Raw genomic sequence first — 14,289 nt, 5'->3', positions numbered from 1 at the left:
GTTTTCCTTCACGTCCGCGCTTTGACTTTAAAACTGGGGTAGCCTCCAGTCTAACCATATTTACCAAAAAACCTACAAATTTGAACCATTGGACCACCGCTCAAAATTCACAACTATCTAAAAACCTACCAGTGACAAAACTTTTAAATGTCGCTTAGACATATTACATTAAATAAGGAATAATAGGGAGTTCATTTATGTACACTTCTGTACTAGATTAGATAGAACGTTTAGGGATAGGAAATTCAACAGACTAGTCAGGATTTCAACTAATTGCAGAGGTGGCTTACACATTATTGGTATTTTTATTATCCATTAGTATAACTGGACTCGATTTGAAATAAGTACGGGCTGGCGTTTCGGGAAGTACACAACATCCATGGCTGGCTTGCTGAGCACCTCGTCCTCCTTTACCACGCTCGGATTTCGTACAAAAGTGGCAAGATGTAGAACGATTTCCACTTGCCACAAGCCCAGGTGTCCTAATGTGACGTCATAGCTGGCCAATGGCAGCTGACGTTACATACTGCTTGGGTTGACACCTGGGGCAGCTAAAAGCAACTGAATACATGAGTGTGGGTTTGTACTATTCCTACTCATGACTTAGGCCTTACATTTAGTATCGTTTGGGCACGCCACTACTGTCTTCGAACTAACGGCCCAATCAAATAGTACTCTGTGAGTACATAAATACCTGAGGAGTGTGGCACCATTCCTCCCCTCAGGAGTAATCAAAAATTGCACCGTGTGCAAATAAACCAGTGGTACATGCTCATTGCGAGCGAACACCACTTAAATTCAATTAAACAAACAAACAAAAGTCTAACCATCCATTGTCGACTCATCCTCCTACGAAGATGTGCTCCAAATTAGCTAAGCTAAACGAAGCCTACGTGAATTTGCATAGGGTCAGACACAGTCTGATACCGAAGCCAGAAGAGATAGAGAATGTGAGAATGTTAAAAGTTACTGAAGACCTGATAGAAGAGCTCTTCAGAGAAGAAATGAACAGGGAGAAAGAAGAATGGACAGAGAAGTACAGACTTCAGAAACAGCAGAGAGAGAGAGCAGCAACAGCAACAACAACAGCAGCAGCAGCAACCTGAACCTGACAGAGGCTTTGTCGACTGTCGTATCGACACCAAAGAGTTCTTCTTCTCTTTCCGAAGAAGCAGACCTATCGTCAGAAAGCCTATCGTCAGAGGACGTCGCATTCGTAGAATATACAAAATCGCCCTAGCTTCAACTTCGCACACAAAAAACAGCCCTTTTCAGGGCTACCACAATCTCTAGAAAAGAAATAACAATCGATTGCCTATAATAAGTTAAAAAATAGAAGTGGGTGTAAAAGCACATGAATTGTTTTTCTTGCTTAGAAAGTGTGTGTGTGTGTGTGTGTGTGTGTGTGTGTGTGTGTGTGTGTGTGTGTGTGTGTGTGTAAGTATTTTCTTTAAGTGGCTTGTCAACATGTTTTAGAATAGTGATGGGTAGTATAAAAAGTGAGTAAGTGTTTCTTTTAGGTCCGCGCGTTGTTTGGTCATGATCTAGGTAATATAAGTTTTGTCTTAGATGATGCTTTCCTTCACGTCCGCGCTTTAACTATAAATTGAAAATCGCTCGGCAGTCTAGCTACCCTTGTTGATTGATCAACACAAGAGAATGAGCAGAAGGCTTGCGAAACTGTTAGAACTTCATGTGCACCTGGAATATACCAGGCTCATACTGAATGAGCTGGCCGCAGAGGCTGTAGTGGAAGAAGGAAGGATGAAAGAGGAGGAGAGAAGAAAAAAAGAAGAGGAGGAGACAAGAAAAAAAGAAGAGGAGGAAAAGGAGAGAGGAATGGCTGTACCACAGACACAACAAGGAAATTTCAGAATCCCAGAGACAGAACATTGGGATACTGAAGCCACTCATTCCGCCTCTGCACTCCCAGCAAAAAGAGTGAAAGGAGATTGGAGTAGGAGATGCGTTTGCGGTGCCAGGCCGGGGAGGTGCAACCATTAACCAGGTGCCCTGGAGTTCAAAACAAACAGCCCTTTTCAGGGCTACCCAATACTCTAGAAAAGATATAGTAATCCATTTGCCAGTGTGTGTATGTAGAGTAGTGTGAATATAAACACTGACTCTTTTTTACTAGTGTGAGTGTATGTGTTTATGTATATGATTGTGTGTTTATAAGTGCTAGCATAGGTTAGTGTGGATAGTAGATTATTGGGATTTGATTTTAATGCTTTGCGTGTGTGGATGGTAGATTTTGGGTTTGTTTATTGCTGCTTCGCGTATGTGAATAGTAGATAATATGAGAAGAGAAAGGTAGGGGATGTTTTCCTTCACGTCCGCGCGTTTGGACATGATCTAGGTAATATAAGTTTTGTCTTGGGGGATGTTTTCCTTCACGTCCGCACTTTTCGTATAAGAACCTACAACGTTCGTCGTTCGCACCATTCTACAAAGAATAAAAAAGAAGATGGCTTCGAATCACCTTGATAAAATGAAAAAATTGCAAGACGTCCTGGACAATTTGGGCATGATGGAGCAAATGTTAGTTAACCTAAACGAGGATCACTATTCTTATAGTCCCCATCGAGTGAAGATGGAGATCAACAATTTAAGAAAACTAAAGAAAATCATCAGTGATCTGTTGAAAGAAATAAAGGAGAAGAAGGAGGATGAAGAGGAAAGGATAAGGATGAGAGCATGGAACGAAAAAAATGAAAAGGAAGAAGAAAATGAGAAGAGGAAGAAAGAAGAGGAGGAGAAGCAGAAAGAAGAGAGAAAGAAGAAAAAGGAGGAAGAAAAGAAAGAATAGAATAGAAAAAGTGTAGGACAGAAAATAAGAAGCTGGTGGAGAAATAGAAGAAATTAGAAGAAGAAGAAAACCAAAGGTCCTTTTCAGGGCCACTCCTATATCTAGAAAAGATCTTGACTTTCATTGCCTAGCCCCCATTTTGTATTTTTTTGTTTAAAAAATAAAAAATAGAGACCCCTCCCTGTTTCAATTTTCGCCTGTTCCATTTCCATAGACCCATCAGGTCGAGACCATATTAAAATAGGGTCCCGACCCTGTTCCATTTCCCCTAGTCCCTAGACAGTCCCACGATTTATTCCCATGTTCAATTCCCCTTGTCCCTTGAGTGGATAGTTTTTTTTTCTCCCGTGTTAAATTCCCCTTGTCCCTAGAATGGATATTTTTTTTTCTCCCATGTTAAATTACATAGTCCCCAGAGTGGATATTTTTTTCTCCCATGTTAAATTTTACATAGTCCCCTTGACCGTCCCTATTCACTACTATCCTGACATCAGGCCGACCAGTCCTAACACTAACCGCTTAATGCTGAGCGCCAAGCGAGGCAGCTGTTAGTACCATTTTGTAAGTTTTGGGTATGACTAGACCGGGGATCAAACCGACGATATCCCGTATCCAGGGTGGACGCTCTAACCACTAGGCCACCGGAACGGTCAACAAGAAAGATCTACAGCCTATATTTGATAATATCCAAATAGCATTACCTGCATTCGATGATGTGGAAGATAAAACTTAATTGCTTGCAATGATTGCAGCAGTAGCCGCACGCTTTACCATAAAAATCACAGATGATTTTATGGAACAAAGACGGTCAAAAAGAAGGAAGAAGTTTCCAAAAGACATGATAGAGGAAATTTAGGCAGAACTGAAGATCAAATAGGATTCTTGGTTGGACAGCCAACCCCAGATGATCAGGCGCTAGGTCCCTTGTTTGTGTATCCAAGACTTTGTAATGCAGCTCACTTTGTGACTTGCTCAACGCAATCCGGAGTTAACCCATTCGCAAACTTGAGCTATCTCATGTTTGTGTGCCCACAAGCAATCCCCACGCTGCAGATGAAAAAAAAGGTAAAGTCGGGGTACAGAAGGCAACTAACCGGATCTGATTTTAAAAAGTCACTATTATATTACTACTGTGGTACATTTTCCATATTCTTGCCATCGACCTGTGTTTTGTGACTCAAAATAATGCAATTATGTAGATAAGAAAAAGGGGTCTGCAGGAAGAATACAAGGTAGTAATAAATGGGATGCGACAAGCACAAAATAAAGGGAATGCAACTTATGGTAAACGTGTCTATGTTTGTCACTCATTGTCTCCCTTGTCTACTTCAATGTTGCATTGGTCCCATGTTAGTATTAAGAACTGGTTCCCAGTAAGACTCACAGTATTAATTCAACTCCAATAGTAATCCTATCGGAACACCATCATATTAAAATGTCAATAACTTTATATTTCAAAATATTTGTGTTGTGACCAAATCTGTATCTTTCAGTAAAGACCCATCTTGCATGGAGAAAACCAAATGACCTGCTGCATATTTGTTATCTACATGTGTTTCTAGTTATGTGCCTAGTAAACCAGGTACTAATTCAGTATTGAGAGTTTGTATGTCCAGTCTGTAAAAAAAGACTAAAATTGCATCAATTGAACAGTGTCTCTTTATTTTCACTTACAAACCGTACTAGTTCTCAAACGATATTTTTACTACAGTGTTTCTTATTATTATCAACCAATCATTGTCCTACAAACCCATATATACTATATTTTATGTTCACCTATTTCCAGACTGTCCCATTTTCCATATAATTAGTAAAGTATGTTCTATACCCTCCTCCTGGCTGATGAGAAAAGGAGAGAAAGGGGGAAAGGGCTGGAAAGAGAGGGGAGAGAATGAACAAATATGTATCACCAAACTTACACTCTTCTTTTAGCATCCTATCAACAATGACTAGACAAAATTTGACAAATTTTATTATGAATATTCTCATACCTGCCATATTCGTAGTGTTGAGGGAAGGGCACCACACAAAAAAATTTGCTTGTTGTGGGGAGGGCGCATGTAATAGTCAGCTATTAAATTTTACAGATGTATGACATGTTGAAATGTTAAATCTGGGAAGGGGGGCACTTGCTCCCATCCCATCCCATTTTGCTCGCATGTGTGGGAGTCCGGCTGTTGAGACTCAGAAGGTGTGTTCTGAAGCACCCAGGTTAGTCAGTGCACGCGACCAAATAAAGCGACATTGTCCCATCGAGAATAAGCTATCTTTTCAAGCAAGCCGAACGAAAATGATTGGAAATTCAAATCTGAAGGGAAAAAAATGAATTGTCTGTTTTCTTTTTCTTCAAATCATTTAATACACTTACAAAGAAAGATGTAGCTAAAGTCTAGTAGCTATGCCCCTGTTAGACTTAGCAGTTTCAAATTTCAATGACAAACCACCAACCCCTCGCCTATGTTGCGCAGGCGAAATCGTCGAACGGACGCTTGATGCGATGGTCGCTGTTCTTACAGCAGTACCAGATGCAGATCAGATACGCGAAAGAAACCGTGAACAAAGGCGCCGTTTTCATGAGCAGGAGCGCTGAAATGGCATAGATCGCTCTGTAGATAACCATATGTTGTGTGTATATTCGTGTCGGTAGTCAGCGTGTAGCGTCGTTATGATTTTATTTCTTTTATTGCGTGAGCAATTTTGGGGGAATAAAATCCCGATTTTATTCTCAAGCGTAGGGGGTGTCACGTTTGCTCAGCCCCAGTTCGTAAGTCGTTTATAAACTAAGGTATTATTACAAGCAATATATTGATGTCTAAACATTTCCGCAGCCTAGAGCTAATTTCTTACGCAAGGTTACCGTGACCATAGAGACGATCCTGCATCTTCGATCGGCACAGGCGTTAGATCGATGGACTTCCCACCTATGTGTTCAATCTTAGTCCTAAGATCAGAGGAACCACGAGGTCCCCCTCGGGACGTGTTCTAAATCCGTCCCCACGTAGTCAGACAGCGAGAAGGACATTATCCACTAAGTTTTATTGGCTCGAGTCAAAACGATTTCCAATCGGAACTTAGAGGGTGTAATAACAATTTTGATCCGAATTATAACTTATAATTAACATGCGAAAATTTAGTCTCGCCTAGGAAGCTTGCTGAGCAATATAGGGTTATTCCGGGGTAGCCAGTCGTAATTTGGCGGTAAAACTTAGGAGAGTCTAAGGAAAGACAAAGCGTCGTAAAGGTCAGTAAGTTATTTGCTCGATTTTTGCAAAATATTTCGGTAGTGTAATTGTAATTATGTGTAGTATGTATCCTTAATTACTGGGATCATTTAGTACTGAAATTACCTTTGTAGTGTTAAATTTACAGTCGTATTTGAGTATTATGTAGCGAATGATGCAGATTGTTAGCTTGTGGTCAGAATTAATTTTGTCATTCGCTAATAGGTTACTTCATAGTAAATTAGTCCATTTATTCATGTGATATGTTAGATTTTACACATGCTTGATTTGCGAATTTGGAAAATGGTTGAAGTGTGTAAGATTAGTTATTATGGATGTATGGATATATCAGAGCATGGATATTTGAATATTTGTGTACTTTGCATTGAGTTGTAATTAAAGAAATGCATCTGATTGTTGTGATATCGTTTAGTATAATGGGATTAGGAATATGTACTGATGTGATTGTTGTGATATTGTTTAGTATAATGGATTAGAATATGTATTGATGTGATGCAATTTATTGATGCATGTATGAGAAGTAATTGATACCATGCTTTTATTACGACGTTGTTTTACCATACAAGATTGTTTGAGTATTTCAATGTGAATGAATGCATGACCGAAGAAATTTAATAGCTGTTATCTGATGATAGGCTGGATGTAGTGTGGGATAAAAGGAATAAGGAGAATATTATAATATCCTTGTGTTTTCACAGGAAGCTTTTTGGGGGACAGAACTTCTAGTTCAGTTAAGTCCTGGGTCTCTATGAGGGGAGTCGACAAGTCTAGTCGGAGGAGAGAGTCAAGGAGGAGGAGGAGGAAAAGGAGTGAAGGAGGAGAAAGTGGAGAAGGAGGAAAAGTACAGACAAGTCGAGGAGGAGAAGGAATTTTGAGTTAGTCGAGAGAAAGAGGAGAAGAAATTGGAGGAATAGGTGAGAGAATACACAGATGAGCAGAATACAAGGTCAGGTGGAAATCTATCTCACACTACTAATCAAATGATGCAATAGGATATCACTGAGTTGAGCGGAACGAGAGAACTTGGGAAATTTTAATCATTTTACTATTGAATTGTCATTAAATTATTATTCAATGAATTTCACTTTTTTTGCATATTCAATCATTTAACCATTGGCATTGCTGACTGGGGGCTCGGAGCTTTACATCTATCTTTCACTAATTTAACTTCCAACCAAAATCGAGCCTGGGTGGGACTTCTATAATAATTGTAATAAAATACTGGGACACAGTGACGGCATAACATCCCGTCACACCACACATCGCTGTAACAGCATAGCATATATGTAAAAATGCTTTTAGTAGTAACAATAAATAAATAAATAAAATAAATAAACTGAGTCAGTTAATCTCAAACACACACCAGCTGGACTTGTGGCAAATTTTTATGATCAGCATGCACACACAGTGCATTTATGTGAATTAATTACCCCAGTAAATTGAGAAAAATTACAGTAGAGAAAAAACACCAGTAACTCTTCCATGACATTAGATAAGAAAAGACAAGATAAAACAGTTATAGGATCAGTGCTTCTGGGTATCAGCAATTTAATATAACTTTAAAACAGTGTTTTCAAAGATGACATAAAAAGTTGTGCTATATCTGCAAAGGAAATCTTTCTCCTTACTTACATAGGTTGTTGTACAGGTCTAAATAATAAAATAAGCCCATAATGGGTTTATCTCGTGTAAAAAAGTAAAGATAAATCAACAAAAACTGCATTACCAGTAACCAACAGTCCATAGTTACTTATAAATATAAAAGGAGCTAAACTATACAGTAAAGATTAGAAAACAATCCTGTGTGTGTGTGTATATATATATATATATATATATATATATATATATATATATATATATATCAGGAAACAAAATTTTGTTGAGACTTTGTTTAATGTATTGGGGAAAAAAATGGGTATTATTGTTTTACAGAAGTATCACAGTTAATTGGGTTTTGATTTTCATTTTTTGTAGCAGCAACAAATTCCACAAAAACTGGTACCTCACATAGACTGGTACCTCACAAACATATTTAACTTACAGTATATTTTAAGGAATAAAAACACACATGTACATATATATTATTGAATTATAACTGGTGATCTTTCTAAAAACTTCAATGAGGGAGTGAACATAAACAGATCATAAATAAACTAGACAGTATGTAAATCTAGAACAAACTGTTATGGGGGCGCTCACCAGTTAATATGTACTTTTGAGAGAGTGACGTATGTAAGGTGAAGTAGTTTTTGCATTTAAAACATGCACAATGGAGAGAATGTTGGCATACCTCTATGCTACATTAATGTAATGTGGATATTTCTTTGGATACTGTACTTTTGGAAATTTTACATGATTTAAGCACACTGCTAACTAAAATTACTGCTCCCTTGTGTCAAAAAATCAGCCTGAATTAGTCTAAAGTACACTATACATAGCAGCTAATAAAATATGGAAAATGAATTTTGCCAGACTAGACAATACCAGCTTCTGAAAGTGCAATGAATGAATTACCAAATATATAAAATATAAAAAAAAAGTTATTGGCTCTTTCTTATACAATTTACCTCTGAAGTTCAGGAAGTGAAAATGACCAAGTGGAGCTAGCACTTTTTTGAAAGGTGCACATCTGAAGTAAGGCCAAGCTGTATACTCTATAACCCATAGTACACCCATCAATCATACACCAAAATAAAGGGAATTAAAGGTTCTTTGAATTATACCTAAGATATGCAAGGTCTTTTTTAAATAGCCAGTATAACCAGTGAGGAAAGCCGGGGAAATTCTTTTTCTTTAAAATCCTAACCCTATGCAAAATGCAAAACTGTAGAGCGCCACCTATATGATACATATAACAAATATCCGAATTTCCACCGACTGGAGACACATACTTTATTTGCTTGTATACAATCAACACTGATTAAATATTTCCTTTACTTTTCTACATTTTTAATGATATCCAGTGCATTATGTACATGATGACTACTGTATATACTCACTTATAAAACAAGTCCAACTTAAAACTGCACAGACCTAGATCTGCCATCACATAATGCACTGGCAGATCTTGATCTGTGCAGTTTGTTAGGAGTAATCAGTAGAACAAACAACATAGACCCTGGTCTGCAGGATCATTATGCTATAGCAGATCAGGATCTTTGTTGTTGGTTGTTTGACTCAACTTGTAAGTGAGTATATATGGTAGCTTATGTTAAACACTGACCTGGACACTACAATAACATATCAGATATTCAAAAGAGGCTATGCTGTATATTCTAGAAATAACTGCATCTGAATGAACTGGATGAGTTGGACTGATGAGCTCAATAAAAAATTGTAATAAAAGGTTTTAATGCTGCTTTCTACTGAATACAAGTAAAATTGTTCACTGACTAGCAAATCTCCAGTAAAATATAGATTAAAAATAGAGTAATTTTCTAAGAGACTAGAACAGAATACAATGATAGCTAATTGTCAGCAATTGCTGAGTGATACCTAATGAGCATCCGCTGTATACAGATCAGACCCATACCTATTGATGCATGATGCATGACCAGATCAGGTCCAATGATATGCATTCTAATCATGATTTTAATCAAATAGAATTGAGTCTAATCTGCCAGCAGATTACAAGAATTCCATTTTTGATCTAAAATGTATGTAGTTTACTACACATGATATGTCTTTTCTGTTTGGCAACAGTGAAAATAAATTATAAGTTATGAAACAGCATATTGATAAAAAATATCTATCACCCTACTGGTAAGTATACACTATTGTAGCGAAGAAATATTTGTCTTGTAGATGGTAGATATGTTTAAGATACAAAATCAAATGATATAAAATGCACTCCTAATGCCACATAAAATGGTAGGGCTGCATTCTGTAACGAATAGAGACATGAGTACTGGTAAGAACTTGCCCATTTCTAAAAAAATACAACTATTTTATACAAATTTAAAACTAAAAATTATATATACAGTAGAAATATTTTAGCATGGTAAGATATCACAGAAATATAACGGGCAACTATCTTAGGTGTATATCTTTGCAACATTGCCATGATTTTATATAACAAACGGGTTAAAACCTTGGAGAACAACAATTTTAATAAAAGTAGTAACGACTATTGTCAGAATGCAGGATCAAGTCAGACCAAGTTCCATTTTAAGGAACATTTTCAGGGATGTATTTTCAAGTTTTTCAATTTCCTCAAGCATTTTATCATGGGCATCCTCAGCACTGTAGTACTTCTTCAAATCTTCTGCAAACTGTATCCACACACAGTTGGCACAACCACTCATGCAGCAATCCAATGGCGGTTCTGGCGGACAACCTTTCCCTGGTACTATATTCACAAAAGTATTATTCTGATGGGAAGATGTGAATGTTTCTAATACAGGTTTTATAGCCATATCTTCTGTATCAGATGAAGAAATACTGTTGCCAGATTCAACTTGATTTCCCACTTTTTTCTGAGCAACACAACTTGATGTGTTAAATAATCGCTGACATCCATTAGAAAACTGATTGCCCTCTGATGGCTCGTAATTTATGACCATACAATTTTTTAAGTGTTCATCTTGAAGACTGAATTTTTTTAGCAAGTGGTTTGTTCTGATTCTGTTTATAGAATTCTTCAGATGGCATATACAGATATGATATGATGGACCATATATTGGTAAATGTCTTATGCTTGATCTAATTTGAGTTCTAGAAAATAGTTCATTCAGTAGAAAATGGCCTTTCTTCCTAAACATTTTGTCCCCAACACTTAAAATCCGCTGCTTCAACTGCGACACCATGAAGAAAGTCTGAAAAGAAAGAAGAACAGAGTTGTAAAATTACATACACCAGATTTAAGAAGGGTCTATTCTACAGATAAAATGCTGGGGGATGGGTCAATTACCCTCTCCATTTAAAGGGAGAGTTTCTAAAAATAGGTGGAATTTAATGACAACATAATGGTAATACTTGAAAATATTATGCATGCTTCAAGCATTCATTAGATCTTTTGCACATAATTGTTTTCAGATATGAGCATTAACCCCACAATCAGACATCCTACAATAGACCCATAATTTAAACAGCCAATATATAAGACAAACTATGTATAAAAAAAACTGCTAATTAGATAATGGTTTCAGGACAATTACCCCACTCAACAAAAACCTCTGTCTTTATCAATTATAGCAGCATGTAAGAACACATGCATTGCAATCAGCATAACACCTTCTTGCAGAATCAAAAATTGGGATAATAGCAATCCATGTTTGTTTGATAACACTTATGCCAGCAGTGAACTGTAGTACTTGTTTTGGTGTGTGGAAGATCTAAGGTTGATCGATCAATAATGTTCCATATTTCAATATCACAAATCTGTACTTGTCATCAAGCCTCTATGGTCTAATGATGTATGTATCTTTAAAGTATGCTAGGATTGGCTGTGCTTCTTGAGAATGTTTCCCAGACACCAAAGTCAAAGGCATAAAAAACTGAAGCAACGGGCACAAATTTTATCACATACCTGTAACATGCAATTTTCGTCACTCTGGTAACCCCGTTGGCAACAATGCTCTTGAATTTTGGGATATATATTCAGACTCAGACGAAAAAAGCAACCTTTTACATTGGTGTTTTACATTCAGTGCTGTTACATATTCATTAGCAGAATGTATGCACATAGTATCACAGCAGGCATTGTTGGAAGTTAATTCTCATCCACATTTGTTATTGTTCTTGCCTTGTGTGTAAGTTGTCAATAAGCTGTTTACTGATATTTGATTTCCAGGTCTAGCCTTAACATGTTCTAGAAGAGAATTTGTTTACTGACTTTATGGGAAAATGATCCACAACCTGGTCATCTTATTGCGTCTTAGTTTTATTATATAAGGGTGCTTACATCAGAATTATTAATTCCTACTTTTAAGTTCAGCTGTGTTCAGAAATAGTTTGAGGAGAATTGTTTATTTAAATTATCCAATGGAATTAAAAAGTGCTCATTGATAGTTTGGACTAAATCACTATTTTGAGATTATTATAGATTCATTCAAGGTCATTCTGGATTATATCATTGTGATACACCAAGACTGCGGGCACATCAGCTCATCCAAGATTATTTGCATATCTGCACATTCAATACTAAAATTCATTTGGAAGACTTTACTTCTGGACTTGTGATGAACTTTAAGTTAGGATTATTTGGGATTTAATTCACAATACTGAAAGTTCCTGTTAAATTTTCACTTTGTATTCTAGGAAAATAAATTATTTATGGGATTTTACAAAACTTGTAAATTTCCCTGTTCTCTTTTTACATGTTGCTTAGTTTAAGACCATAGAACCATGACAGTCTATATGCATTTGAAAGCAATGAAATATATTACAGAAGCTAATATTAATAGTACAGAGCCATCATAAACGATTTCTTTTTTACACCTTGGCCCAAATGTCACAATCCAATTTTAAGTCACATGGCTTTCATTTCTGAGGCACAAACTTAGAAAAAATATATAAATTTTCGCATGCTCAGAAAAATGGGAACGACATCGTAGCTACTAAACGGCCAATCAATATTATCATAGGTGCTAGGATGATTTATCGGCCAACCATATTGTCACCTTGAATGACATTAGAATAGATCGAGGTACTGTAAAGTAACCTTTTCTTGCAAAAAAAAGGCATCTCCTTTGTAAATACGAAATGAAATGATGATATCTGGCATGCTGCTGTTCGTCTCGTATATAAAGTGAGTAACATTTTATTTTTATGAGCAGACCTTCAAAACCTCTAATGATGTCCGAAGTGAATCAAATCAGCTCGTCTACAGTACTGAGTACAAATAAGGAAAAGTTACAGGTAGTCTACGCTCTTCATGCTGTTAAAATGCCCTGTACTTTCCATTTCAATTACCTAATATTTACAAAAAAAGCGCAGATTTACTGTCTACAGATAGTAAAACCTTTTTAGCAACCGTACTTCCGTTGGTTGAGTACGTCATCGATATTTGTTATGGTCGACTATAAGACAGATTTAAAACGAAAATCCGTGAGGTATGATTCTCAGTAGCCCGGAACGCTGTATTATCGCGGTACTTAATATTCTTATCGGTACATATTAAAACTGTTTTGCTATTGCTGCTTACTTATAATTTGTAAAGTTTCGCTGACTTTTCACTCTTTCTATTCCTATAAAAAATATTTGTAAATCGAAGGGTGTCAATGTAAATAAAACAGCGCATGGCTGACCCAGATTAACGTACCACTGGGGAACAACTCTATATTATCGCGGTATCTGCCTAACTTATGCATAGTAGGTAGCACGCATGTATTGTAGTGGCAGACTATTTACACAATAAAGGAAAGGGTCCACTGATCAAATCGACCACACAACTGTAATTAAAGTGGAAATACACGAATAACAATATTACAAAGTAAAAACAATTATTATTTAACTTTATATGAATTTTATTAGTATTATTATTATCATTATTATTATTATTATTGAAATATTACTGATTTTAAGAAAGTTTAACTGTTAATATCTTTTATTTGCGTACGGGAAATATGATCAAAAGTAAAATTTTGTCAATTTTGGTCCATATAGGCTACCATGGAGAGAAATTGCACGCTTACCCTTGTAAGGACATTATGTCACTATCAGTATATGACCTATTATCATCAAACATCAGACGATACTCTGAATATATTTCGTAATCAAAACCAATGTCGGTATAGTCCGATAAATCAACCCCACAAATCTGTGTTGATACTGTTGGACGATGTTGTGGGTCTGATATCACATGTTCATTAAAATATGCAATTTTGCTGCATGTAAATCATTCCGGAACAAACCCGCGTATACTTTAGACACATACCGGTAAGTGATAACAGTCATATCAAGCGCGAAATTCAAAATGGCCACAGGACAGATGGTTGTGCCATTCCATGTGGATTTACAAGTCACCAAACATATGATTTGCTCAGGAAATATAATCTACATGTCACCAACAGAACCCTTCAGCCGACGGTAGCTGTATAGCCACGAGAAATATCGGTAAGTGTATAAAATATACATCGATGTGTGCAGCCATTTTTGGATACAGATAATTGCAGTTGAATGACTAGTAGACCAACAAGTTGTTCTCCACCAACGGTGTTATGCACTAATTGTGCTGAAGCGGCCGCAGGTGTATCTGCAGTGGATCATTAGAAGAGAGATTATACTTACCGTCTGGAT

General features: G+C 36.7%; 1 protein-coding gene across 4 annotated transcripts; it reads right to left on the bottom strand.

Moving 5' to 3' along the window:
* Positions 1-7,567: 7,567 nt before the first annotated feature.
* LOC149772642 (uncharacterized) lies at positions 7,568-13,284 on the bottom strand. 4 transcript variants are annotated; one of them, XM_089947530.1, is made up of 2 exons: positions 13,013-13,054; positions 7,568-10,865 (listed from the first exon to the last, which is right to left on the bottom strand). In XM_089947530.1, exons 1-2 carry the CDS (start codon positions 13,049-13,051, stop codon positions 10,197-10,199), a joined length of 708 nt encoding a protein of 235 aa, XP_089803656.1. In that variant the 5' UTR covers positions 13,052-13,054; the 3' UTR covers positions 7,568-10,196. The 4 variants fall into 4 exon arrangements, 1 of the variants encoding a protein (XP_089803656.1); XR_016417637.1 differs by having other exon boundaries at positions 10,729-10,865; positions 12,830-13,047; XR_016417639.1 differs by lacking the exon at positions 13,013-13,054 and adding an exon at positions 13,196-13,284 and having other exon boundaries at positions 10,739-10,865.
* Between the last annotated feature and the right edge of the window lie 1,005 nt (positions 13,285-14,289).

This window comes from Sinohyriopsis cumingii, unplaced genomic scaffold (genome assembly GCF_028554795.1).
Source record: "Sinohyriopsis cumingii isolate HCF-2022 unplaced genomic scaffold, ASM2855479v2 utg001324l, whole genome shotgun sequence".
NCBI lineage: Eukaryota > Metazoa > Mollusca > Bivalvia > Unionida > Unionidae > Sinohyriopsis > Sinohyriopsis cumingii.
The sequence above is the reverse complement of the archived record's forward strand: the minus strand, read 5'-3'. Positions and strand labels throughout refer to the sequence as shown.

What these genes read in the sequence shown, in the direction of transcription:
- LOC149772642 (XM_089947530.1), bottom strand. Translation starts at nt 13,051, where the DNA reads ATGACGTACTCAACCAACGGAAGTACGGTTGCTAAAAAG. An exon ending in GAAGTACGGTTGCTAAAAAG is followed by an intron (nt 10,866 to 13,012) that starts GTTTTACTATCT and finishes CTTTCTTTTCAG; the next exon opens with ACTTTCTTCATGGTGTCGCA.